This window comes from Panonychus citri, unplaced genomic scaffold (genome assembly GCF_014898815.1).
Source record: "Panonychus citri isolate SS breed McGregor unplaced genomic scaffold, ASM1489881v1 Contig00002, whole genome shotgun sequence".
NCBI classification, from domain to species: domain Eukaryota; kingdom Metazoa; phylum Arthropoda; class Arachnida; order Trombidiformes; family Tetranychidae; genus Panonychus; species Panonychus citri.
Window position 1 is genome coordinate 176,254 of NW_026515407.1, and position 27,174 is coordinate 203,427.

Here is a 27,174-nt window from a genome sequence, read left to right on the forward strand (position 1 = left end):
GATTAATGGTCAGTTAATTTTTGTCACCCTCTCGTAATCAGATTAGTTTGTAGTTTAAACTAATTGATTAACAATTCAATAAGTGTTTAACATGGTAATACAAATTAGGAACAACTAATTATCTTTCAATTTGATAGTTAATTAAGACGATCAAAGGTAATCAATGGCAGAAAACTCATTGAGAAAAGAGCCAAAAGTTTGCATTTGATTTACATTGAAAGGTCCATGATGATGATGATAAAAGTGAAACGCCCTTCATTCAGGTAATCATCATCATCATCATCATCATCATCATTCAGGGTAGGTCTTCATTTTCATGCTTTTTTATATATTTATCATCATCTTTCAACCTTTTTTTTGTCTTCCTTTTCATCCAACCCAAACATCAATAGTAATTAGATTATATATTTGAATGTAATAAGTAAATTAAAAAACGATATTGACAAAAAAAAGGTTCCAATTGTAAAGGAAGTTTATTTTCAGTGTTTTAATTAACCAGTAAAATTGTAATTAGTTTGCAATTGCAGTTTTCATCTTTCTTCAAGTTTTTATTGTTAATTTTGCAAAGAAGCGAGTTTAAATTGTTACTGTTACGTTTGCAGATCAAGTATCGGTTAGTTGATTATTGATTGTTAGTAATTTTGATACTGATTATTAATACGACAAGCTGGTGAAGAAGACGTGCTAAAGAGAGAGAGAGAGAGAGAGAGAGAGAGAGAGATGCCTTTTGTTGAGACCCTTAGATCTCTCTCAGCAAACGATGAAGATGGTGACGATAATGATGACGAAAATGACGATAACAACAATAAGCAGACCAGAAATGAGAGAAAGAAGAAAAGTTTTGTACAATAATAATAATGCGAAACAAATCATCAAAATACCGATGCAAATAATACAGTTGAGTTGAAGTAAAAGATGAGGATGAAAAACGAAAAAGACGCTTCGGAAGCTGGAGTAAAGGAGAAAAAGGAAAAGAAGAAGAAGAAGAAAGAAGAGGATGATGAAAGAAAAAAGAGAGAAACTCACACAGGAAGAAGTTCGAGGTTACGAGTCGGGAAAGAAAACATTAGAATCTTTGATTTGTGACCTTAAAGTTTCTTTGGCCTTTTTAAGACCCAAAATATTATCAACATTCAATGAAAACATTAACATTCAGAAAGTTTACATTTTTCAAGGAAGAAAAAGAAAGAGAAAGAAAGAGAAAGAAAGAGAAACAAGGATGAAGGATGAGGATGAAAATGAAGATGAAAGAGAGACAGGAAAAGCGAGAGAGAGAGAGAGAGATGAAAAAAGATGGAAGATAAAAAATACCGTCAACAGGCATTTAGAAAGACAAGTTTACAGTTGAAGACGAGAAAAAGGTGTACAAGTCACAATTGATGATCATCTTCATCTTCATCCTCATCCTCATCCTCATAATCTCAATCACCTTTATCCTAATCAATTGAAAGTTAACTGTTTGGCTTCACAATTTTCACTTGATTAGCGCGAGTCTCTTGTTATTGATCTTTTTTTTCTCACTCATTGTAAACACTTAATCATATTGTGATTTGTTAATAGTTAATGATTAACATTGATTGTTATGGTTACTTAATTTCAATCAATTGCAATCTCAATTCATTTGCCAATTTCCCCATAAACAGCAATTAATTGTTTCCAATCGCATCGATATCAATTAGGTGGAAATTATTACTAAATATTGGGAAGGAACCGAGGCAAAAGTATTAATAATATATAATATTAGTGAGGATAGAGATTAAAAGAAGAGAATAAAAATTAGAAAGAATAGAATAGAATAAAAAATGATGATGATGAAGAGAAGATGAGAAGAGGATAACATTTCACCACATGATATTATCAATGCGAGTGGGTGGGTGAGGGTGTGTTACATTTAATGGGCTCTATTATTAGTTAACATCCCTCATCATTATCATCATGATAACCGGAGGTAAATGAGGTAAAGTTTTTAATGCATAATCAAGTCACTAGGTTTTCATGACTAAATAAATATTCATTTGATGTTTTCAATTGGAGAGCAATCAAATTATCAACACAGGTAAAACTCAAACTAGACTTTCAATTTTATCTTTCGCTTTTCCTTTTGAAGGTCACTACAGGTCATTTGTATATTGAACCATAGCAATATGATGACTCGGTTAACTTGATAAAGAGAAAGAGGGAGTGAGTGAGTCGGGGGAGGTGGAAGGATAGATGATACCAGGTAGTTTTCAGTGTCATCTTCAAGCACTGAGACTGAGTCAACTCATGCGTTTTGTATTGAGAGGTTAACTGAAGAGAGAGAGAGAGAGAGGAATGATAGTGATGATGATGATGAAGACAAAAAAGAATATAAATGAATGAATAGCAGAAAAAAGAAAGAGAAGAAAGTGAGAGATGATGATGATGTTCGGTTGCATAGCAATTGTGTAAAACCGTGCAAAGATCAACACACAACAAGAGCAACAACAAAAAGTTTTGCAATGTTGCAAAAAAGTTGCTAATCTTTAACATTGGAACAGTTTTGAAACGTATCTTTTTCAGTTTCCATTGTAGAAATGATGATAATGATGATGATAATTGTCTCTCTCGCACTCTCACTCTCACTCGCTCTTTTTGCTAACTTTTATTGTTATTGTTGTGATTAATGTGTAATCGAGTATTGAGAATAATTAATTTACTCAATGTTTGCAATGGAATCGATTAAAATCCCCGGGAATTGATGTAGATAATGATGATGATGATAATGAAGAGGATGATGATAGAGGTGATGAGAGTAAATTGGTCGGGCCTTGGTCGTTTCGGTTCAGGTCACACAATTTGAGATTCGGTCAAAAATCAAAGGAGAAAGAAACTAAGAAAAGACATAATAAGAATAAGGTAACAACATGATGATGAGTAGATAATAGTGAGAAATGGGTTTACCTTTCCTCTTTTTTTTTACCTGGAAAAACTTGAAACACTCAATGAAATTTGCACTAAAACAACAATACATTGAACACCCAGAACAGACTCAACATCTAAATTAGTTAATTACTGCCTTGCCGATCTTGCGAAAGGTAAAGCAAACGGTTAAATTGCAGAGACAAATTTAATTGTTACGCTTTTGTGAATGAAGTAACAAATTGATTGGTAGGATTTTCAATGAAAAGCACTGAAATTGGGCCAGAAAAGTTGGAAAATCAATGGACGAAAGCGATATTGCCCTTCATTGTTATCGAATTGTTTACTTTGCCATCAATTGAAATGCAATTATTATTATTGCATCATAATCAATACCTTAATCACAATTGCAAATATATTAAAATGAAAAGTCCGTTATATTCAAAAACTGTTGGTGTTTTTTTTTGGGTTTTTTTTCTGTTACCTCTCAAAGTGAATGAGGTAAAAAATGAGTTTGTTTTCATTGAGACCATAAAAAAGGTGCCACAGTTTTATTATCATGCGTTTACAAGGGTTGGACCCAAAAGCTAAAGTGGCAACAACAACAACGACAACATAAACAAGCAAACAAACAGTCACAAATTAAGGTAAAAAAAAGGTTACGATTCTGAAACCAACATCTTGAAGCCATGTCACTTGAGAGGGTATTGAGTTTACCTGAGGAGATACAAGAAAAAGCAAATGGAGACATGAGGTTGTATTTAAGACGGTGAAACCATCCGAAACATGAGAGAGAGAGAGAGAGAGAGAGAGAGAGAGAGAGAGAGAGAGAGAGAGAGAGAGAGAGAGAGAAGATGAATATTAGAAAGGCAAACGATTTTCTTGAGGTGTCGCAAGAAAACAACATCTAGGGATACACTTTAAGTCTACCAAATGTTGTGTCTTTCATCATCCTCATCATCTTTGTCTTCATCTATTGACTTGTAATGTGTTGTCTTTTTTTTTCTGTAAAAATAAAGGATCATCATCATCATCTTGATGATTGTCATCTTAAGTAATTTAAACAGAGTTCAGGAGAATGATATTGAAGAGGAAACAAGATGATGATGCAGATGATGGAAAGAGAGTGAAGATAAATTGGTGTTGATCACGTGGCTAAAATATTGTTTTTCTTATACAACAATTAGATTAAATCAAAAGCAGATTTAAGATTAAGATTATCTTGTAATAGGAGAGAGAGTTGACATTCGGTAATAAACATTTAGAATGTCAAACAATTTAAATTTCTCAAGAAAATTATTCTTTCATTAAACCAAAGTGATCAAATTTCTGGCTCCAAAATTATGTTGATAGTTTATCATTAACATGAGATTCTTAATTGATGAAATGATTAATCAACACACAATTAGCTTGTTGAAATGTGTCTAGTTAACCTTATAACTATTAAAGGATTAAAGAGAATCAAATAATTAATAGATTGACTCGATCCAAATCAATGGAATTCATATTGAATCAAGGTTGATGCTTTCTCGATATTGGAACGTGAGTTAATTGTTGGAAATTTTTGATGATTATCATGGAGGTAAATGAATATATTGAGAAACTTGTACGAAGACCAAGTCACAATTAATGAATTATCATCAATTGACAATATGAAATAGTAATGGTGGGTGTTAACCTCATCACACATCGTTGCAAACTGAATTAACATTAACCAGGTTCACAGTTGACTGATTGTTCAGTTGAGTACAACAATCAAGAAAACAAAACAAAAGAAATCACATTCAATTACAATTTAATTTAACAACATTAGTGCCATCTATTAATCTTTTCATTAAATGAAAAGTGACAATTTAATGACAATTAACTAAATCAAAGGTAATCTGTATGTAGAAATTAGTAAACTCAAACTAAATTGAAAATTCATTCAGATTAACAATGAAAAAAAAAAGATAGCAGATTGATTGTTACTCTGATTGATGCTATTAAAGTTGGATAATTGTTATTGGATTAATCTGATTGTTGATGGACAATCATAACTGTGATAAATTTGGGTGTTTCTTGCCAGTTTCATATTGGATTGTGTCAACTCAAGATATGGATGATTAAATGAAATTGCGACACATAAAAACAAAGTATATTGTCAACAATTTATGATGTAAGGATAATGGAGAGTGACAATAATTAAAACAATCAATTTCTTTGTTTGGAAAGTTAATTCAAGCTAAACCAAAGTCCAAGATGTTTCATTAAGGGAGTGGGAGGAAGTCGCCGAGGGATAAGATATCTACTTAGAGAAAAGGTTTTCTTGTATATTATTAATATAAAAGTCAAATGTAACTGTTCATTGGATCGTGTGTGTGTTGAGGTCACAGAGTATAAACTTTGGAAAAGGTCCTTGGGTCACCAAAATCATCTGGCTATGGGGATAACGATTACAAGAGGAATGCCTGTTGAGAGATAGTAAAAGTTGATTATATTAATAGTAGAAAGAGAGATTAAGCTGAGTAATTTCGTCTATTTTATATCCTCACTTCCTTTCTCTTTTCGCGTGTCTTGTCAAATCAGTGAAGATGATGAAGAAGGAGAGGGTGTGATGATGGAGGAGGAGGAAGAAGAAGAAGATGATGACGAAGTTGCATCTCGAGTGAAAGCTACAGTCAATGAGGTTTTACGGGTCGAGGTCAAGTGACATGACGCGTAGAGACACGAGCCTGGTGCTTATCAATTCACTTTGGAAGAGGATAAAAGATCAAAAGAAAGGAGAAAGAAGATGACGAACAAGAAAGAGGAAAATGTAATGATGATGATGAAGATGAAGAAAAAAAATATTCTTTTCAAAGGGAAGTAAAAGTTAAAGTATCATCTTTCTTCTTCCTTACTTCCGTTCTCTTTCCCCTTCACCTTTTTTTTTTACATTTTCTTCTCCTTCTTTATCATCATCATCATCCTCATCCTTATCCTCCCTATGGCTTTTTCTCTTCCGCCCTCAATTCTAAAACAGAAACAAAGAGGTATCGTCCAAATTCACCAATTTTTAAGCTCTTAGTTAAATATTGATGCTAATCCCTTTGTCTTTGTTGATTTGGATAGAGTGAAGTTAAAATATCAAAGATTCACAGGTATTGTTGCTCGATAGGTTGATTGTCCGGGCCATTAATTGCTGTTATTAATTACATCTCACACCGAACCAAACTTAACCTAATCTAATCGGAGCAAAAATTACCATTCTCAACAGCACCTAAACTAAACCGAATCTATCAATTGTAATCAATTCTTTGACAATCACTGGAAATCTATTGTTTTTCTGATTGTTAACACTTTGCCTTAAGGTGAGAATTAGGATTAAGAGCTTAAAAGTTGGTGAATTTGGACGATACTGGACGATACCTTTGGTCCGAACCACATAACCTTTACCCATTTTCTTTTCTTGCTTAAATTCAAACAGGATTATTGTCACATTAATGTCCAAATTATCCTTCCTTGTGAAACTCGAGTACAATTGGCCTTCCCTTTTCACTCTCTCATCGTCATTACAATCATCTAAGACTAATTATTACTACAAATGTATAGATTATCAATCAATATGTAATTCAAAAAAACTTTGTCACTAATTTGGTTGATTGTCAAATCGGACCTTCAGCGCAACCTGATGTATAATATATGAAGTATTAGTCAGTTGGCGCAATTAAATTAATTGTATTTTCCACAACAATTAGTTAACTGCTGTTTAGTTTCTCATTAAATTAAATATGGTATCGGCACTGAAAAGAGGTTTATTAGATCGAGAATTAAAGTTATTACTGTTATTATTTTTCTTCTCGTTAGTTGATTATTTGAACATTTTCCATTAATTGTGATTGAAAAATATTCTTATTCATTTTATTATTAAATCAATGAGAATATAAATTGTTGAGAAAACAATTTATCCATTATAACTTTAGAGGTATTTTGATCTTAAACTTGATTCCAATATCAAACTGTGATTGATTAACTAATATAAATGAAGTCAACACTTACAATTGAATAAAATAATCACAATCATAGACACAATTGATTGTGAACTTTAAATCAGTAATTTAAAGGTAAAAAAATATAAATCAAACTACCGCAATTGATTATGTAAATTAATAAGTTCTAATAAAGTTAAATTTCAAGCTGTTAATCATCATCAATAACTTTTTGATTAGTTGAATCACAGTGGGAATAATCAACTACTGTAACAATATGTTAATCATTGATAATGATCAAAGTTGGAATTACAATTAAGATGTTAACTCTTATTAACAGATACTCAAAACAATCAGATGAAAAGTAATCATTGATAATTAAAAAACTGTTACATTGTAAATGATCAGTGAGAGAGAAACTGTAACATCAACAATTGTAACTTTTCAATAACCTTGAAATTTTTTCTTTATCATTTTCATGATGATGATGATGATGATCGCTATTTCCGGTAATCAATTTAATCATCATCATCAGTCTTTGATTGGATAATAATGATTAAATTTCGGCCAATGCACTTTAAGGTTATTATTTGATTTCTGTAATAAATGAAAAAATTTAAGGTTAATCTATGCAACATGTTGATTACTTTGGTACAGATCCTTAAATTGTTGATAAAACTCAGACAGAAACACACTTATTAACTGAATTGAAATGTTATGATACTAATATAAATTATTAATTTAACAGAGAGAGAGAGAGAGAGAGAGAGAGAGAGAGAGATGATGATGATGATGATGATGATAAACCAGAAAATGATGATAATGATTGTTGTTGTTGCCCGAGCCCTACCTTTTACCTGTACTTTAACAAGGATAAAAGGTTTCGCTTTGTATCCTAATAACTTGCCTTTTGACATTAATTCATCAAGATAATGATGTTAATTATAAACGAAGATAATAATTGACCTCCCTGTAAAAAAGAGACCAATAGTTAGTTAACAATTAATCGTGGAGTCAATTCCATACCTATTTACAATGTTCTCTACCTAAGAGAGAAAGAGTGAATTGATTGGTGAGCCAATAAAATAAGAGCCGAATAGAAAATGGTCAAAATTAGTTGACCCGAAAAAAGAGCCGATTGGATAAATGTTAAAAATCAGATTAATCAGAAAAATTGTAAGTTGTTGCGATTACTTTGAATCCATTTACTTTGTTACAAATTCGGGTTGATAATATGGTCTCTAAAATTAATACTATTTGCTGGTTAATTATTTTCTCTATGAAAATCCATAACTTTGGATAAAAAAACATTTATCGTTCAGATTAGCTGTGTTCCATAGCGATAATTCAAACCTTACATCAGTTTTATAAAAGTTATCATAAAAATATTCTCATAACTTTTCCATTTCATCACAATCGGCATCAGTTATTATTTTTTCCAAAAATTCAACAATATTATGAGGTTTAATCAATGGTAAAGGCATTAGTCTATTGATTCGTATTAGTGATAATTTGGTCAACAATTTAATTTTTTAGCATTTGAGCTTTTCTCCATAAACGTTGTCAAAAATGAAAATTGTAGAAGAAAAAAAACGTTTATCGCAAAAGTCACTTGGAACTGGGAGTTCGAAATCCAATTAAAAAATTTCTGGTGCAAGTTTAGAAATTCATCAATTTCTAGATCTTGAATCAATCGAATTCATCAGGCAATCCTAAATTCGGGTTCAGCTTCAGTCCATTCAACTTTATCTCGATCAAATCATTACACCACTGGAGGTGGACCAGTAGGTAATTCTGGTCATTTGATCAAAGAGTAATAACTATTACTCTTTGCATTTGATGACCACTACATTAATAAGAACAGGACATTATTCAACAAATCCAAACATGGAGTCAACAGTTACTTTTGACCCATTAATGACCAATGGTATGATACAGATTTGTAAGACAATCACTAATTGGGTGAATCAATTTCTCAGAAACATCTTCATTATTTAAATAATTAAACAAATAAACAAATTAAGTGTCATCATTTGATATAATTACGAACCAAAGAAGATACAATAAACTTGATTTCTTTTTCTTCATCTTCTTCTTTCCCTATCAAGTCTGATTGTGATGGAGTGAAATCAATGATTCCTCAATAAAATTATCTTATTACTCGATGCTATTAATGAATGAAAAGAAAGCATTGATTTCAATTAAATTGTGTGATTAATTTCAAACTGATTCAACAAGGACAACATGACCAGTCTTTTGGTTCGGTTTCTGTCAAATTGATAATTTCACTCGACCTTTCTGGAGCGATTTCCTCTTGATGTTCAGCAGTTACCACTACTCTTTCGAAACAATCGTAAATAGCACGAGAGACATTTTTCCCGTTCTTAGCACTTGTCTCGAAGAATGAAGCTGAGAGTTTGGTGGCCATTCGTTGTCCTTCCTCTCTTGATACTTGTCGTTTGTCTTCTAGGTCGCTTTTATTTCCAACAACAACTTTAATCAGCTCTTTTCGGTTAGAATAGATCATTACCTCTTCGTGCCAAACTTTTTCGAGAGCCTCTAAACTCTTCCTTTTCGTGATATCGTAAAAGTAAAGAATTCCATGAGCTGATTGGTATAGAGTCTTAGGTATTGATCGGAACCTTTCCTGACCAGCAGTATCCCATAATTGGACATTATATTGCTTTCCGTCTTTTGAATACTTTAATCTAACGAAATCGACACCTATTGGAAATGACAAGATTAATTTTATCGTAAAATCTCATTGTTCAAAAAGCTAATTGTTGGTCGAGAAATAGTTGATAAAATCATACCGATGTCAGTTATGGTCTCGGATGGAAAAGTATGAAATCGCTCCTGCGTCATAAAACTAAATAAATTTTGCTAATTAGAAAATTTAATCACAATCATATTCCATCGATCATAGTTAACTCAATGATTACATTATTATTCATTACATTAATCAATTTGGAATGAAAATCGTTCACATGAACAACTTACCAGGTTTTACCAGCGCCACTGTGTCCAATAGCAGTTATCTTGATATCTTTGCTCATTATCGGCTATTTGAAAATCACAATTAGATGACAACAATTATTAATTAAAACAAAGATTTTAGAATGAGACGAATAAGAAATATTTTCCAAAAAAAACGCTGAACTTTTAAATTTGATGACAATTGTATTAATGGCCAACACCAGTTACTGATCAATAATCTTTCTTGGAGGTAGATTAACTTCCACAAGGACCAAGGACTCCACCTTAAGGCCTTTTTTGCACTTCATTAGTCCGACCCCTGGAACCACTTAAGTTAAAGTGTCACCATTATGATAACTGCAATAGATTTAAAGCAAATCTTGGGGCCAACTGTTGGAATCAGTTGGAAATTTGCACAGATGATTGTGTTTTTGCTTCAAATTGATCCAAATTAGAATTGATTTTAAATATTTACAAAGAAAATCTTTTTTTTGATAAAATAGTAAAGATATAAAGCTTTTTACAGTTTGATTTTTTGTTGAAAGTTGAATCTTTCTCAATTATCGGCCGAGAGTTAATCTAATTAACATGGGAAACAAACGATTATCAGCTGAATTACTTAGAGATCAAATCATCTTCCTATTTCTCAACTTCTTGGACAAAATTAATCGGCGCAAAAATAATGGAATCAAGTAAATCCTTGGTTCCAAAAAAACAAACAAAAAGATGAGCTAAAATGTATCATAAGAAAAGAGAGATGAGAGATGCATCTTCCTTTGTAATAAGATAGAGATGAGAGAGAGACAACAAGAAGGAGAAAGTCTTAATTGAAAGTCAACCGGATTTACCTTTTCCATTTGACCTTGTAAACCGGTAACCGGTAATGTGGATAAACTTTGAGATGGTGGGAGGCGAGTGATGACCCATCCTTTTTTATACGTACCTGTGTATAAATAATTCACTTTCCCTTATCCTCTACCTTGATAGACTTAAATTAGTTGATCAAATTAAATCTACATCGGTTCAACTTCCTATTTATCTTTGTTTATTTATCGTATGTAAGTAAATCAAATGATATTTACCTTTACTTGTTTTAATCTATTAATTAGATAAAATTATTTTTCTAATTATGATACATAACCTAATTAATTAAGACTTTTTCTCTTGATTGAATATTACAGGTATTGTATCTTCATCTCTGTGTGTGTTTCCAAACCATATAATCAACTGTTTAGAAAGAAAAAAGCTAATGGCTAATTAATGGTAACCTGTTAACTCAAATACTGTACTAATATTAATTGTTTTATATCTTTCACCTTGTTGATTGTTATCAGGTTAAATTAGCTCATGGACCTTCCTCATCAATTTTTGCCTAATAAATTGTTAATCACAGTAATTTGTAGTAAATTAATTGATCATCGGATTAAAACAAGTAACCTTACCTTTGGAAAACAGATAATCCTTGGCACGATTAAATTGAACATCATTTGGATTAGAAGGATAAATGGATAAGAGACACAATTAAGATGGAAAATCCGTTAATTAGGTAAAATGATTAATAGAAACAGTTTTCACTTTGAACAACAATTTTATGTCAATTTTATGTCAAGAAGAACAAAAAAGAAAATTAGACAGAGAAGAAGAAAGAGAAGAAAAGAAAAGGAGGGAAAAGAACAAATAAATTTGTGACTCATTCGGTTATTTGATGTTTTTCTTTGTCTTTGATTACATTTTCTTTCTAATTTTCGTTGAAAATTAACTTAATTCTTTCTTTTTTTAATTGTTTAGTGACCATAGATTAGATTCTTTCTGTTGACCATCACAATTTCTTTAATCAATTAGTTGGATAATTTGTTGATCTTCAGTTACAATTGGTAAGTTTTTTATTTCTCTGGTTAATTTGTTTTCCTTTTCTTTGTTTTATTTTTTTTTGCTGAATTTCCTTCATAATAATTTCTTGTTGATGTTTGGTTATTTTGTTTGTTCTTTTTGGTGTTTAGGTAACTTTGATTTGGAACGGAGAACCGGGAACATGAATCTCTTGGAACTTGAGATGAAGCTTATAGTTACCGGGTTGGGTTGGTTTGTATTGAAGAATCAAAATGCCTCCTGAAGTGTTTTTGAAATTGATTTCCGGTTTAGCAGGACCTTCCATGGAAACATTAAGTCCACCAATGATTCCTGACTCCTTTGTATCCACCACAATCTCATTGGTTACATGAGTTTTACCATCTTTCAATGCGGCACCAGAGCACTTTATCTTTCCAACCTGTTGTTTGGCCAATTCTTCACCTCCAGTTATTTTACACAGAAAAGGTGAACCAGCGATTTCTTTATCCTCATAACGTACATAGATTTTATAATTTCCTGGAAGCTTTGGTGTCCAAGTACATTCAACGGTACCATCTTTGTTGGTCACAAATTTGATCTCAGGTTTTGACGGACCCTCGAAAGCAACGGAACAAGAGGCAGGATTAAATTTCGTTGATCCAGGAGGTGAAAGAATGGTAAATTTACAGGGTTCACCTGCTTTACCTGAAGAAAGACCAGGACCATTGGCAAGAATTGAAGACATGATTCTTATATAATCCTATTTGAAGAAACTTAACACAACTTTTGAAAGGAACGAAGTGTCCGACTAAGAGAACGAGTGAAAAAAAACCTCAAGCGAAGAGATGAGACTCAACTGGAAAACTCGAAGAAAGATGATGAGAAAACAAAACTTATCCTTAAAGAAACAAGTGAATATTTCTTATTGAGGATGACGATAAGTATTCTATTTTTTGATGGAAAGTGCGTACAAACGGTGGGTTCATAATATTTTCAGAAGTGAGGGTGGGAAAGATGAGGAGGGAAGAAAGAGAGAGGTAATGAGTCTATGGAGTTATGCGACGATGGATGAATAAGGTGTAGGGGTTTCTACATGTTCTGTAAAAAAGTAGCAAAGTTTACGAAGTATTAATGATGTAATGTATGTCACATAGTAGCGAATTCATGAGAGAGATAAAAGAGAGAGAGAGAAAGAGAGAGAGAGAGAGAGAGAGAGAGAGAAAATCTCTTGCCTCGGAAAGTTTCGGTGGTTTTTTATCTTTAGCAAGTTTCATGAAAAGAGAGTTGATGCCTGTGAAGATGATTTGAAGAGAAGGGGTGAAATTCGAGGGATGGAAATTATTTTAGGATATTTTGAACTTGTTCCCAAAAGTCTATTTATTGACATGAGTGGGAATCAAATGTAAATAGGGAATCGTTCCAAGAAGATAAAAGTGTACGATGCTAATGAAACAAGTGAGAGTAGAAGATGATGCGGATGATGAGAAAATGGTGATATTAGTGTAGAGAAGGAGGAGGAAGAAGATACTTAGAGGGTGGAAAAAAGAACACAGTTGATTATGATTGCAATTCTAACTAATTACGTTTAAATTTGAAAACATACGAATAATTTCACTCTGATTTTCCACTGAATTTCTTTAAAGAAACTTATATTTTTCTTCTCTCTCTTTTCTTTCTTTCCTTTCTTTTCAGATTATCGTTTATTTTTGATCGACTGGTTGATGATCGGGTATATTTACAACTTGGCCCAGACTCTAAATTAACTTACAGAATAATGAGAGAGATGAAAAAAAGGATGAGGAAGATGGCGAAATAAGAAGGGGAAGACAACGATGGAGATAAAAGATGATAAGATGATGATGTGAAGATGAGGAGAGGTAAAAATGGTTTGATTAATTGGGAACCTTAAAAAGTGCTGCTCATCAGTAAACAAAATAACTTTGGAACCAATTTTACTTTCTCTTTGCTGTTATCTATTTATTTTCACGATGAATGAACAAGCAAAACCAAAAATAATCAACAATATGAAAAAAGTGATATTAATAACATCTATTCATTAATAATAATCCGACAATACTTGTTATCAATGTGATGGATTGATTTAAGTACTGAATTAGTTAAATCTGATACTTAACCAAAATTGGGTTTCCCTAACTCGAGCTAATCAAGTGATGATCACGATATTTTATTGCTAATTGTTGTTAATGTACAATGATTATCGATATGTTATCATATACACAAAGTATTAATATTCAAATGAATACCTGATGATAAACTTTAACAATAAGTAAACAATTAAGCGAAAGTAACAATAGAAACAAAGTTAAGAAAAATATCACAATCCCTAAAATTAACTGGATCAATTAATCTAGATACCAACTAATTAACCCTCAACTAATATAAATTAGTTTACTAATGATTAACATTTTCTAACATATCGATTCCCTGTGTGAGTTAATTGTTTCACGAATCCAAGCCAACAATAAATGATTTCATTGAATTAGACAAACATAATATTAGCTAAGTTTTGTATCATTCATCATCATCATCATCATCATCATCTTCATCTTGATCATCTTAAACCTCATCTTCATCTTCAATCAGATTGAGTTACCATGAAAACTATTACTTGAAATAGAGTCTGAGTTTGAGCTTCAGAGGAAAATACCATGGGACAAACAGATTATTTGGAGCAATAAGAAATGAATCGAGATGATTAACAATTAAGATTCACTTTTTTCCAACAAAAATTAAATCGTGGGTTTAATTTATTAATAACATCAATAAACAACCGCAAGTAATTAAACGTGTTAATTGTTGAATTTTAACTTGATTGATCACATTGTAGAGTTGAAAAAAATTGCTTCTCCATGGAGACGAGAGACAATTATCTTGATTGTGTTAAATTGTGGAAAAACAATTTAATGTTTTCAAAGAAATACTTTGATTTTTTAGTTGCAATCAATTTTCATCTGAAACATTTAACACATTGATTATAAATCGCTGATTAATTGTAGTTATTACAACTATTAATAAATTGTTTACTATTATTTTCTTCCTTCAAAGTTAAATTGTTTCCTCTCAATGATCAATTGAATCTATGGTTTATGTTAAATAATTAAACTCCAAATGTAGTTTATCAATAATCAGCTTTTTAAATCAACTTATTGTATCTTTAAATTTAATTGTTCTCCTTGATTGTTGGCTGATTTAATTAAGCAACTTTTTCAAACCTGAAACAAAACAAAAAATAAAGATTAGATTGTTTAATTATTGGATTAAATCGTTAAATTAAAAACACGTACAAACCTTTAAATTGCCTAACATTAACTTCACTCTAATCAAATAATAATTTCATATTAACTATTGATTGTTTAACAGAAAATTCAATAATTATCTTAATTGCTGGAGATTTTGTTTGTCTTAATCGAGAGTCTCAATTGTAAAACAATCAAATATTGAACCACTTTTAAATTAACGATAAATAAATTAAAGATGTAGTGATGATACAAATTAATCAACAAGTAGATAATAATAATAAGCGAGTGATTAATTGTCGCGATCAAATTGATTGTTATAAGGAAAGAACGTGAAAATTTGTTATGAATAAGATGAATCCAAATCAATGACAAAAAAGTTGATCAATTGGACTTTTTTTTAGTGAAATCGGAATAACTAAAAACATGATGATGACAATTCATTGTTTTCAGAAAGATATAAGAGAGAGAGAGAAAGAGAAAGAGAAAGGCAAGATGATAAAGAGAGAAGATGATAAAGATGATGAGAGAGAGCGAAAAGTAAAATGAATAGTGTAAGTGGACTGTGGCTAAGTACTGGTTGTATAAATTAGAAGTTAATTAAATTGCTCTCAAATTGATGGTGTTATTATTTAACATCAGATGTTGATCCAAGTAAAAATTGGAAATTATAATTCTGGACTGTGGTCAAGATTGAGAGAGAGAGAGAGAGAGAAAAGGAGGGAAGGAGTTGATCTCATATGTTGTATTTTTGTTTGTCTTTTTTTTCAAATGAGTGACAAGTTGATTGGAAACGATTGTTACTAAATGTTTACGAATCGAAAGGTAGAAGGAGCAAAAAGGCTGATTGATGATAATTAATGTGTGAGTTTGTGTGTAAATGTGATGATGATGATTGGAGATTAACGGGATGGAAGGAGGAAGAACTAGGAAAGATAAAAAAAGAGAAAAAGAAAGAAGAAAAAAATGGAATCATTAACCGTAATCATTGTCAATGTAATGCCAATGTTAACTTTTTCTTTCTTTGTCTTTTATCTTGATTGTTTTGCTTTTGCAACACGACAATTGATTTACAGTTAACTTATAGTTGGTGTACGTGTGTGAGTGTGGATGGTGATGGAAGGAGGAGGCATTCAAATTGACCAGAGAGCAAAAGAGGATGCATGTTGTTAGTCGGTCATCTAATTGCGATCAAGGTAATTAATTAGTTTTCTAATCGAAAGGTAAAACGCTTAATAAATTGGACTAAAAAAGAGCAAAGCTTCAGGTATATTGAGGAGAAAACAGAGAAAAGGGAAAAGCTGATTAATTGATTATTTGCGATTTGATGAGTGTGTGTGATTGTGGTTGTGGTTGTATGTTAATGTTAATTGTTATATTATATTATTGAGAGCTCTGCTTTCTACAATTAGTTCTGACAGAAAATTGATCATTGTCCTGAAGTTTTGGTTCTCAAGCGATCCCAGTGATCAAACCTTGATTAATGCTCATCGAACGTTGATTAAAACGAAGGAAGAGAAAGAAAGAGAAAAGAAGCTGACAAGAAGATGTAAGAAATAGTATTTTAAGAGGAGAGAGAGTAAAAGAGAGAGAGAGAGAGATGAAAGAAAGAGGATAAAATGTGATGGTGGTTTTTGTTTGTTGAGTGGTTGGTGGTTGTGTGATGGAGGTTTGTTGTTGATTTGCTTTAGTGTGAATTGTGTATGTTTTTTGTATTTTTTTGTATTTGTTTTGTTGGTTTTGTTAAGTGTCTAAAGTAATGGGATGAATTTATTTATTTAAATGATTTAATCGTCTTCATCTTCCTCGTCGTCGTCATCTCCATCATCGTTGCCATCATTACCACCCTGGTTACTTTCACCGGCATCACCATCTTCCTCATCATAATCTCCGTCACCGGGTCCCAAATCGTCTTCGCTACCCTCGTCATCTTCATCATCTTCATCATCGTCTAGGACATCATTTGAAACTAAAAAGTAAAAATGAGAGAAAAAATCATTAGATGACAATCAATGTTCAAACAAAATAATCACATAAATCAATCAAAGTTTAAAAATAATATCGGCCAATTAATAAAAAAATTTTCAATGAACTTCAAAATTGAACCACTCATTCAATTTAAACATCAACACCAATTAATAATCACAATATTAATTACTAAAACCATATCCTAAAAAGTTTTCTTGGATACAGATAGTTAATGGATAACAATTACATTTTAATTGATAACCTTACCCTGACACTAATTAAAGTCATATAATTTACACTTTTGATTGACATGATTGGTTAATCAGAGTAAATTTTGCTCAGGTCTTAGGTGGGAAAATAAATCATCTATTATTATTGTGATAATTATTAATGATAATTTACTTAAACAGAGCACCGAAACCTTAACCCAGAAATCAGAAGAGTTAATTAAGAGATTATAATAATTAATAATTGGTGACTTAAACGATTGATAAATTGTTGATCAAAGATACATTATTATATAAATATTGTTAATTGGATACCAATTTATGGAGCAATTGATAAAACTGAATCAATAATTAACCTTCTTGGGAGGATGAAGCAAAAAAAAAGATATCAAAGGTTTACCGTTATATTGATTGAGGCCTAATCATTGGATAGACACAAACGATTAACCATGAAAATAAAGGATAAATAATTTATACTAAATTCAAATCAAAATTCAACAATCAGTTGTAATCGTGTTCGAGTCAACATTTTCATCCACTGAGAAAATGATAGAAAAGGTTAATTATGATACAATTAAACTTACGCAGAGCTGAAACAATTACGAACACAAAACTTAACTGATAAAGACATTAAATTGATGATGAGATATTAGCAACAATTAATTTAAACGAGAAAATTTTATCTACATTGTCAATGATTGTAAACTCATTGTTGTCATTCATTTAATTGTGAGTACTAAACTAATAATAAGTAACAAAAAACTTTAAATCTCAATCACCAGGCTAGTAAATATCCAAAAAAATGCTTCCTGATTAAATTCATCAACACTTAGAGATGAACTTTTTTTTAATTAATTAAGTCAAAAAAATCATATGATGAACTCTGTCAAAGGGAAATCTATGGAACAATCAACTAATTATCAAGAATAATAAAGGTTCCTTGTTACTTTGTCCTGTTCCTTGTCTTTTCATTTGTGTATCAAGATGAAAGATCTAAATGTTTGACGTAATTGTAATGACTCTCAAATGATCCACATTTGCAACTTTATATTAACACGTAAAGCGAAAAGTGTATGTAAATGTTGATAGTAATTGAGATAAAGGAGGTTTTCTCGTCCTATTGGAAAATCATTTGTCTTTATCGATCTTCCTCCTTTTCTCTCTCACTCTATTAATTCAATAGAAAATCATTTAATTGATATTGGCCCACTAATTGATTGGTGTAACTTGTTAATTGATGCTCTCTCAATCTCTTCTTCATCTTTCATCAACATGTTATCTCATGAATGAAGAAAATTGATATCACACTAAACACCATAGTTATTCATGAGAATCTCTCTCACTTTTTCTTTGTAATATTCTCAATTGTTTCTCCCTCGCCTTTCTCCCTCTCTTTCTCACTGGCAAATGATCATAAAAAAGCAAACTCATGACGCTTATTTAAAGGCTTCTTAAGAACTAACCATCAAAGTAACACATTGATACTTTTGCTGTTTAATCATCAACATTAACCACTAATTAACAGTATAATTGTGGATAACAAAACATCAAACACTTTACATCGGTGATATTGTGCCAATCGGAAAAAAACATTTCAATTATCAAACGAATGTATTGAAATAAAAAAAGAAGAAAAATTCAACAAGTTTCAAGTTCTACTCTTTTTTCCAATAAAAATCTAAATCAATTCTTTTCTTGGATAAAATTCGATATTCAACAGAGTTGTACTGAAAATGGTTCGGCTTCGGTCGATTATTTATAAAAAATCATCCTACGAACAAGCGAATGTTTTTTCGAAATTCGCTTTTTGGTAAGTTTTCGAATAAAGAAACATTTTCCTCAGTCAAATTCTAAGTGAAAACCTTTGTTTCTCTCAGGTGGTTGGTTAAATTTTTCGTCGAGTTTCAAGACAAGAAGCTCAAGACTAGTGATTTGGAGAAATGTCCAAAAAACGAGGAATCAGAGCGAATCGGAGATACTCTTGAAAGGTAAGAATTCAATTTCTTTTTTTCTTCATGTCCAAAAAAAAGATTCGCCCCTGCAAGTAGCTAAAGAGAAACTTGTTGATTTGATGTTGTGTCGAAAAATTATATCTATGTTATACTTCGCGTTCCACAAACTTAGGAAGTGGAACGAAGAGCTTCGTCGAGCCAAAGAAAGTGGGCGAGAACCAAGGCTTGGGTTCGCTATTACAAGAACATTCGGTCTTCGTTATTCATTTACCTTCATCCTTCTCGCTTTCTCGGTAAGTTAAACAATTTCAATTTCTACCATCAACCTAATCGATTGCAAGGATAACAATTGAAATGTAAAGTTAATTATTGAGGTTAAATTCGTTGCGTTAATGAATCAAAACTTCAAACAAACAAACAAAAATCAGAAATTGAATAAATTCCGAATCCCGATATTATCAACACGTGATAATTGCAAGGGTTTGATGTTAATATGATTATGAAAAAAATCATTAATCATCACAAAGTATCAATCAAATGTTTCAATTTTTTATGATAATCAGACACTATTAAAAAAAGGTTAATATATCATTGCCATGGTCAGTATAATAAATGATTAATTCAACACCAGATTAGTTAGTAAATTGTAATTCAATTGCTAACATCAAAATAATTACTTTTGATAAAATCAACAATTAGATAGGTACGAGTTATTAATATCTTTAGGGTGAAGTAACAGTATTAGACTTACAAATAGAGACTAATTTAAAGTAACAATTAACAGGTGAATCGGTTTAATTGACAGCTAATCATTCAATTGAAAATAATAGTAATAAAATAAAAGCTAATTGTTATAATAAATATAATAGCAGATAATGTTGATTAAATAATAATAACTAGACTCTTAATTAGTATAAAAAAGTAACAATTAAATCAAAGGTATTATAAAATAATCAAGTAATCATTGCAAAAGTAAAAGATATCAGATGAAAAAAACTAGAGTTTAACAACAAATAACTTTGAGTATTATAATAAAATCAAACAATCAAGAATTAATTAATCAAAAATAGATAGATAATCAACTAGTAAAATAATTAACATTAATTGTGATAAGAGCGAAATCATAACTCGAAAAAAAAAGTCTTATTAAATATTTGGTTTCTATCTGTAGAATGGAAAAGATGAGAAATTAATTAGTAAATTGATCAAAATTAATCGGTTGCATGTTAATGTAAAAAGAAACGTGTTTACTCAAATTAATCAACTAATTAACTGATCAATTTTACTACTATTTTCCTTTAATTAACCAACAGACAGCCTGCAGTATAATTCAAACACTTTGCATGGGAAGTTTGATCAATGATGTTTACACCTTGACCCTTCACGATATAAAACCTGACCTGGTCAAGAGACGCATCTACGCAGCGGGAGTCGGGGTCATTTTAACCCAATTTTTGGGATCATTTGTACAAAATTTGTATCTTTTCTTGGCACGTAAATTTGGTATCGCTGTTAGGGTTGCATGTTCGGTTCTCATTTATCGGAAATCAATTCGATTGTCCCAAAAAGCATTAGGACAAACAACCGTAGGTCAAATTGTCAACCTTCTCACAAATGATATTACTCGATTCGACTTTGCATCAGAATATCCTTTCTACTTGATTGTTGCGCCCATTCAAGCGCTCGTTTGTATCTACATCATGTGGCCTTTACTTGGTGTCTCGACGGTTGTAGGTTTGGCTGTTTTCCTTTTCTATGTTCCCTTTCAATCAATTATGGGTCATGCTTTTGCTAAACTACGTTTATGGGGAGCTCTTCGTATGGATGAACGTATTAGATTGATGAACGAGTTTATTCCCGCCATGAGAGTAATCAAAATGTACGCATGGGAAAAATCATTCGCAGGATTAGTTGATAGAGCTCGAAGACGTGAGATCAATTGTGTTCGATGCGCTGCTTTTCTTAGAGGTTTGAACCTTGGTCTTGGTACTGTGGCAGAAAAATTGATCATGTTCGTTACACTGGTTACATTTGTACTTCTTGGTAATCGACTAACCGCTGAAACAGTTTTCGTCTCGATGGCATTAATCAGACAATTACAACAATCGATCACTGTTTTCATACCTGCAGCTATTACCATGGGTTGTGAATCTTGGATTACAATTGGAAGGTTAAACAAATTTCTACTTCTACCTGAACGTGAATCACCTGAATCATCAATTGGACGATCAGTTTGCTCAACTAAAGAAACAAAACTATCTTTCGATAAAGTATCGGCAAGTTGGAAAGACTCAAAGGATGAATTATGCTTGAACAATATCTCATTCGAGGTTAGTAGAGGTCAATTAATGGCCATTGTTGGAACTGTTGGCTCAGGTAAATCATCTTTACTTATGGCAATTTTGGGTGAGATTGGAATTGTCTCTGGTAAAGCTGAAGTTAAAGGCAATATGTCATTTGCTTGTCAACAATCATGGATTTTTGAAGGTAAGATATTCAAAAGAAAATAGATCAACAAAAGATCACAATTAATAAATCATTCCTTTCAATCAACAACTTTAGGTTCAGTTAAAGAAAACATATTATTTGGTCGAGCATATGAAGAGGAAAGATATAAACGAGTTATCGAAGTTGCCGCTCTGGAACGTGATCTGTCCATTTTACCGTTGGGTGATGAGACACTGGTTGGTGATAAGGGTACATCTTTAAGCGGAGGTCAAAGGGCTCGAGTCAACTTGGCACGATGTCTTTACGCTAAAGCAGATATTTATCTATTGGATGATCCACTTTCAGCTGTTGATGCTCCGGTGGCTAAACATATTTTTGAGAAAAGTATCAAAAATTATTTAGGAGATAAGATAACAATATTAGTAACTCATCAGTTACAATTTGTTAAATCAGCTGATCGAATATTATTATTGAAAGGTGGTCAACAAGTTTGCTTTGGTGATTATAATTCTTTCCTCAAAGATGGATCAGAGTTTACCAGTAAGAGTAGAATTTTGGAGCTGGAATCTCAAGATAATACAAACTTCACTGGTCCACCAATACCACTTTTACGTCGATTAAGTCGACAATCATCTCGTCTAAGCGATATTACCACAGGTTCTGTTATGACTTTGCCTGAAATGCCAGACGAGCCACCGGCTCCATTGGAAGACGATTCAGATGAAATTCCTTTGGCCGATCAAACTATTCAAGAATTGGCTGGTGTAAGGGGTAATGAGCACCCACTGTGGACATACTTTCGTGCCGGTATTCATGCATTCCTGTTCCCGTTATTAGCATTTTATGTAATAGGCGCTCAAGCCTTGATTGGCTTTGTTGAGTATTATTTTTCATTGTGGTCAGATTCAGAGGAGCGGAAGGCGAGAGCTGCTGATGAAGCCGCTGAAAAAGGACTTAATAGCACCGAATCCATTTTTACACCAATCAATTTTGTAGATAGATTTAATCGTGATGATAACATTTACTTTTTCACCGCTTTGACAATTGGAATTTTCATCTGGTGTTTAACTCGTAATATTGCATTTTTTGCAGTTTGCATGAGATCCTCAGTCAAACTTCATGATCGTCTCTTCAAAGCCATTGTAAGAGCACCAATTGGTTTCTTCGATACTAATCCAATCGGAATTGTGCTTAATCGTATTTCTCGTGACATGGGATTTATCGACGATTTTCTTCCATCATCCCTTTTTGATACAATTTACATCTTCTCGAATAATGCAGCTTCCATAGTTCTAATGGCAGTTGTTAATCCATGGTTACTCGTACCTGCTCTTCTTTTACTTATCGCATGTGCATTTGTAAGATCTCGTTATGTTAACATTGCACTTGACACCAAACGACTTGAAGGTGTAACTAAATCACCTGTTTTTTCACATTTATCAACTTCTGTTTACGGGTTAAGTACTATACGTGCCTTTAGGGCTCAGGAAAAGTTCAAAATGATTTTTGATATGTATCAAGATGAACACACTTCGGCCTACTTTACATGGCTTGCGTCAACGCGTTTCTTTGTTGCTGCTATTAATGGTTTACTGGTCATTTTTACTGGACTCATTGTATTGACTGTTTTGATGGCTCTCGATTCACTTACGGGAAGTGCTGTTGGTTTAATTATTACCTCAACTTTTGGTATTGCAAGTTTAACTCAATGGGGTAAGTTACTTATCAAAAAGATTAAAAATAAGCTAGGATAGAAATTGAAAACTTTTCTTTGAAAATCAAGGTATGCGTCAGTTAACTGAAGTGGAAACATTGTTAACTTCAGTAGAACGAGTTGATGAACTTCGTTATGTTAGACCAGAGGCTGAATTGGAATCAAGTTATGATAAGAAGCCTCCACCAGCATGGCCCCAACAAGGACAGATTACATTCCGTCATGTTTCCCTTCGCTATGATCCAGCCAAAGCGCCTGTTCTAAGTGATCTTACGTTCAGAATTGAGCCAGGAGAAAAAATTGGAATAGTGGGTAGAACTGGAGCAGGAAAAAGTTCTATTATGTCAGCATTGTTTCGACTTAATGAGCCAGAGGGGCACATTTTCATCGATAGTGTTGACATATCAACAATTGGTTTACATGATTTAAGAAGTAAAATTTCAATTATACCTCAAGAACCTGTTATTTTCACTGGAACCATGAGATATAATTTAGACCCTTTCAAAATAAGAAATGACACCGATTTGTGGGATTCACTTGACCAAGTACAATTGCGAAAACCAGTTAATGACATGGGTGGATTGGATGCTATGATTACCGATGGAGGATCTAATTTATCAGTTGGTCAAAGACAATTGGTTTGTCTTGCTAGAGCAATTTTGGCTGGAAATAAGATTCTAGTACTTGATGAAGCAACAGCGAATATCGATCCAACTACCGACGAGTTGATTCAACAAACAATTCGTGAAAAGTTCAACAGCTGTACAGTATTGACGATTGCTCATCGTTTACACACAATTATGGATTCAGATAAAATATTAGTTATGGACGGTGGACAAGTTGTCCAGTTTGGTGAGCCCGCTGATCTAATAGAGGATAAATTGGGTCATCTTTATCCAATGGTTCAAGCAACCGGTGGAAAAACAGCAGAAAGTTTGGTTCAAATTGCTATGAAAAATCGACGAAGACGACAATCAATCACAGAATCTGCTGGTCACAATGATTGTTGTGGAATCGATCCATGATAATTAAATATCATAATAATCATAATCAACCAAAAATAATAATTAACATTCAACATTCAACATACTTATACATAAAATTAATATACATACACAAAACCAACAATTAAATAAAAAATAAAAAACCATTTAACCTTAAAGATTTTGCGCGCCAATTTCATCAAGGCGGGAGAGGATTACGAAGGCCGGTGTATATTATTAAATCATTTTGATAATGTGATAATTTTGTTTTCGTTTTTTCTTTAAATAGATTTTTAAGTAACTTACCGGAATCTTCTCCATTCTCTTCATGCTCCTTAGTTTTCTGTTTCTTACTCTTTGAATTATTACTGAGCTTGCCCTGAGCTACATTGGAATTGGAATCATCATCAAGACCGTCCAATGCTGAGTTAGAGTCTTCAGAAGTAACCTAAACAAACATGAAAAAAAAAGAAAATTGAAAAAAGAGAACATGTCAATAATTAATAACAATAGGAGAGAGAAAAAGATAAAGAAACAATTCGTCAAAGTAGAAAAAAAAGTTAGATACAGACAGAGTTTCAGACATAGAGATAGACAGGAGGAGAACAAAGAGGAAGACAGAAGAGGAGAAAAATAGACAGAGAAGGTAGAAGAATAAAAGAAAGAGAATAGATAAAAGCAATGGGCTTGGTTTAAAAAGAAATATGAGATAGACAGAGACTGAGAGAGAGAGAGAGAGAGAGAGAGAAGTCAAGAGGGATAGTGAACTGGGGATGGAAAAAGGCCGACATTGTATTAGCAATGGAATAACATTAGGCTTTTACTTTATTTGTCTCTCTCTTTAAGGATTGCGCAGGAACAGAAAGAGGTTGAACTTTAGAAGAAAAAAGAGAGAAGAGGGAGGAGAGAGCAGGGAGGAGAGGGGAAAAAGAGAGAAACCCAAAGGCCAATATGGCGGCTTAAAGATTGATGACATTGAATGAATGAGATGAACAGTGGTTGATCCCACATTGAACATTCTCACATTTAAAAAACGACAGAGAAAAAGAAAGAGAAAATGAGCGACAAGTTCGTAGACAGAATTAAAGACAGAGAAAAAGAGATCAGCAAAATCTAACGGTTTAACCGCTCGTTTTGTTAAATAGTAAAATATGATCATTGTAATAGATGCGATTTACAAAATATTGGACGATCGAATTGTCATTTTAACAATTCAACAAAAAAGAGAAGGCAAAATGATAAAATAAAATTTTGCGAATAAATGAATGAAGGGGATGAAAATTAAGAGCGGCGAAAAGTAAGAGGATGGATGAATGAAAGAGAGAGAAAGAGAAAGAAAGAGAAAAATAGAGATTGAAGAGAGAGAGAGAGAAAGAGAGAAGAGAAAGTGATAGAAAGAGGGATAGACAACGGAGGAAAAAGATGCTATGCTGATGATGATGCTAATGGTTGATATAAAGAGATGAGAAAAGAGGGAGAGAGAAATGAAAGGAATAGAAACAAAAGTGAGAGAGAAGCGAAGAAAACCAGGAGAAAGAAAGATCCTAGTTATGATTGCACTGGAGGAGGAGCTTTCTTTCTTTACTTTAGATTAGGTTCTATGCTCCAGCCAACATAATCTTAACAACGGCACGGAGAGTCAATGTGACGTCACAGTTAAATAATAACTAAGATTTTTAACTTTAAAATGAACATAAAACTATGATAGTGATGAAGAAAAACTGAGAAGAAACAAAAAAGACATTGACATAGTCTAGTTACTCACCTCATTGATACTTCGTTTATGAGATGTTACATCTTTGGTTTCACTCTCATTGTTGTCATTCTTGGTGATCACTTCTTTCTCGGACATTTTTTCTCTTTCTTAAAATTAAATTACAAAGATGACAAGATGATGACGGATAAAAACAGAAGAAAAGAGGTAATAATAAAAGTTGATGCGAATTACAGATGAACAAAGTAATAAGAGAAACGAGAGGAAAGACCGGACACACAAAATGAGAGAAAAACAAAACTTTTCAATGTTCGATTAAAAAGAAGAGGCGAACAAAAGTTTCCGATAACAAACGTTACGTTTTCTCAAAAGAAAATGTTAATTGTTGATGATTACGATTATATAATTTCGATTTACTTAAAGTGATTTAATAAAAATTAAGGTGAATTAAAAAGTAACTTTGCAAAATGTGATGTTAACAAAATGATCGTGAAGAAAAAACATGGAATCAGACAAAGAATTGTTCCATTGCGCATGCGCATCTCCACCGAATTGAGAACAGAGTTTGAGCGAAATCAGCGCCATCTGAACTTCCTCTTTCTTTTTGATTCTTTTTTCTCAAGAGAATTTTTCTTTTCTATTTTTCTCTTTCTTTTCTTTTTCCTCTGTGATAAGATGATTTCTTTTTCTCTCTCTTTCTCTTTTTTCTCACTCTCTCTCTTTCTCTCTCCCAACTACACATTCATTCTCATCTCTCATTCATATTATGTGAAAATACAAACCGACAGAGAAAAAGTTACAAGTATATTAAGTAGACAGAGAAAAGAGAAAAAGAGAAAGAAACTCAGTGGTGACATCTGTTGGTTTACCAACTTGTTCTCTTGAAAATTCATCTTCATTTTAATCTGTATTAATCAATAAACAACCTCTCACTTTTTTATCTTCTCTCTCTCTCTCTCTTTTAATTCTCTTTCTTTATTTACCTGTTTTTTCTTTGACTCTCTCTCTCTCTTTCTTTTCTCTTTCTCCTATTGACTTGGTGATTTTCCTCCTTCCATCCTGGATAAATATCGAATGTAGAGTTTCAAAAATAATTCCATGACATTCTAAACCTCCTCTTCTCTCCGTCATCATCATCATCTCTGTTTCGTAAGGTTCATTATTACACTTGCCCTGTTGAACATTTTTATTTATCATTACCCACCATCATCATCGAACTCATCTTTTCCACCCTGGGAACACCATAAAGAGGAAAATTATCTCAATCAGAGGAGA

General features: G+C 32.3%; 4 protein-coding genes across 12 annotated transcripts; 1 reads left to right on the forward strand and 3 right to left on the reverse strand.

Moving 5' to 3' along the window:
- Positions 1 to 8,152: 8,152 nt before the first annotated feature.
- LOC128386937 (uncharacterized) lies at positions 8,153 to 11,388 on the reverse strand. 9 transcript variants are annotated; one of them, XM_053346062.1, is made up of 6 exons: positions 11,249 to 11,388; positions 11,123 to 11,178; positions 10,655 to 11,033; positions 9,831 to 9,892; positions 9,644 to 9,699; positions 8,153 to 9,554 (listed from the first exon to the last, which is right to left on the reverse strand). In XM_053346062.1, the coding sequence occupies exons 3-6, from the start codon at positions 10,661 to 10,663 to the stop codon at positions 9,061 to 9,063; spliced, it is 621 nt and encodes a 206-aa protein (XP_053202037.1). In that variant the 5' UTR covers positions 10,664 to 11,033; positions 11,123 to 11,178; positions 11,249 to 11,388; the 3' UTR covers positions 8,153 to 9,060. The 9 variants fall into 9 exon arrangements, with proteins under 9 accessions (XP_053202037.1, XP_053202044.1, XP_053202062.1 ...); XM_053346069.1 differs by lacking the exon at positions 11,123 to 11,178 and having other exon boundaries at positions 10,655 to 10,749; positions 11,249 to 11,387; XM_053346087.1 differs by lacking the exon at positions 11,123 to 11,178 and having other exon boundaries at positions 9,831 to 10,537; positions 10,655 to 10,749; positions 11,249 to 11,387.
- Positions 11,375 to 12,754, reverse strand: LOC128386989 (filamin-A-like). The gene has a single exon (XM_053346127.1). It carries the CDS (start codon positions 12,379 to 12,381, stop codon positions 11,803 to 11,805), a length of 579 nt encoding a protein of 192 aa, XP_053202102.1. The 5' UTR covers positions 12,382 to 12,754; the 3' UTR covers positions 11,375 to 11,802.
- Positions 12,755 to 15,232: 2,478 nt separating this feature from the next.
- On the reverse strand, positions 15,233 to 26,324 carry LOC128387036 (prothymosin alpha-B-like). The gene is made up of 3 exons (XM_053346175.1): positions 25,951 to 26,324; positions 24,492 to 24,633; positions 15,233 to 16,862 (listed from the first exon to the last, which is right to left on the reverse strand). The coding sequence occupies exons 1-3, from the start codon at positions 26,035 to 26,037 to the stop codon at positions 16,681 to 16,683; spliced, it is 411 nt and encodes a 136-aa protein (XP_053202150.1). The 5' UTR covers positions 26,038 to 26,324; the 3' UTR covers positions 15,233 to 16,680.
- On the forward strand, positions 17,940 to 24,364 carry LOC128386783 (ATP-binding cassette sub-family C member 4-like). The gene is made up of 6 exons (XM_053345867.1): positions 17,940 to 18,898; positions 18,966 to 19,076; positions 19,213 to 19,333; positions 20,354 to 21,527; positions 21,603 to 23,201; positions 23,272 to 24,364. The coding sequence occupies exons 1-6, from the start codon at positions 18,822 to 18,824 to the stop codon at positions 24,225 to 24,227; spliced, it is 4,038 nt and encodes a 1,345-aa protein (XP_053201842.1). The 5' UTR covers positions 17,940 to 18,821; the 3' UTR covers positions 24,228 to 24,364.
- Positions 26,325 to 27,174: the final 850 nt, after the last annotated feature.

What these genes read in the sequence shown, in the direction of transcription:
- LOC128386937 (XM_053346055.1), bottom strand. Translation starts at nt 11,293, where the DNA reads ATGATGTTCAATTTAATCGTGCCAAGGATTATCTGTTTTCCAAAG. An exon ending in GGATTATCTGTTTTCCAAAG is followed by an intron (nt 9,893 to 11,248) that starts GTAAGGTTACTT and finishes ATTTTCAAATAG; the next exon opens with CCGATAATGAGCAAAGATAT. An exon ending in CGAGACCATAACTGACATCG is followed by an intron (nt 9,555 to 9,643) that starts GTATGATTTTAT and finishes CATTTCCAATAG; the next exon opens with GTGTCGATTTCGTTAGATTA.
- LOC128386989 (XM_053346127.1), bottom strand. Translation starts at nt 12,381, where the DNA reads ATGTCTTCAATTCTTGCCAATGGTCCTGGTCTTTCTTCAGGTAAAGCA.
- LOC128386783 (XM_053345867.1), top strand. Translation starts at nt 18,822, where the DNA reads ATGGTTCGGCTTCGGTCGATTATTTATAAAAAATCATCCTACGAACAA. An exon ending in ACAATCATGGATTTTTGAAG is followed by an intron (nt 21,528 to 21,602) that starts GTAAGATATTCA and finishes CAACAACTTTAG; the next exon opens with GTTCAGTTAAAGAAAACATA. An exon ending in TGCAAGTTTAACTCAATGGG is followed by an intron (nt 23,202 to 23,271) that starts GTAAGTTACTTA and finishes TTGAAAATCAAG; the next exon opens with GTATGCGTCAGTTAACTGAA.
- LOC128387036 (XM_053346175.1), bottom strand. Translation starts at nt 26,037, where the DNA reads ATGTCCGAGAAAGAAGTGATCACCAAGAATGACAACAATGAGAGTGAA. An exon ending in ATAAACGAAGTATCAATGAG is followed by an intron (nt 24,634 to 25,950) that starts GTGAGTAACTAG and finishes ATGTTTGTTTAG; the next exon opens with GTTACTTCTGAAGACTCTAA. An exon ending in AGAGAATGGAGAAGATTCCG is followed by an intron (nt 16,863 to 24,491) that starts GTAAGTTACTTA and finishes TTTACTTTTTAG; the next exon opens with TTTCAAATGATGTCCTAGAC.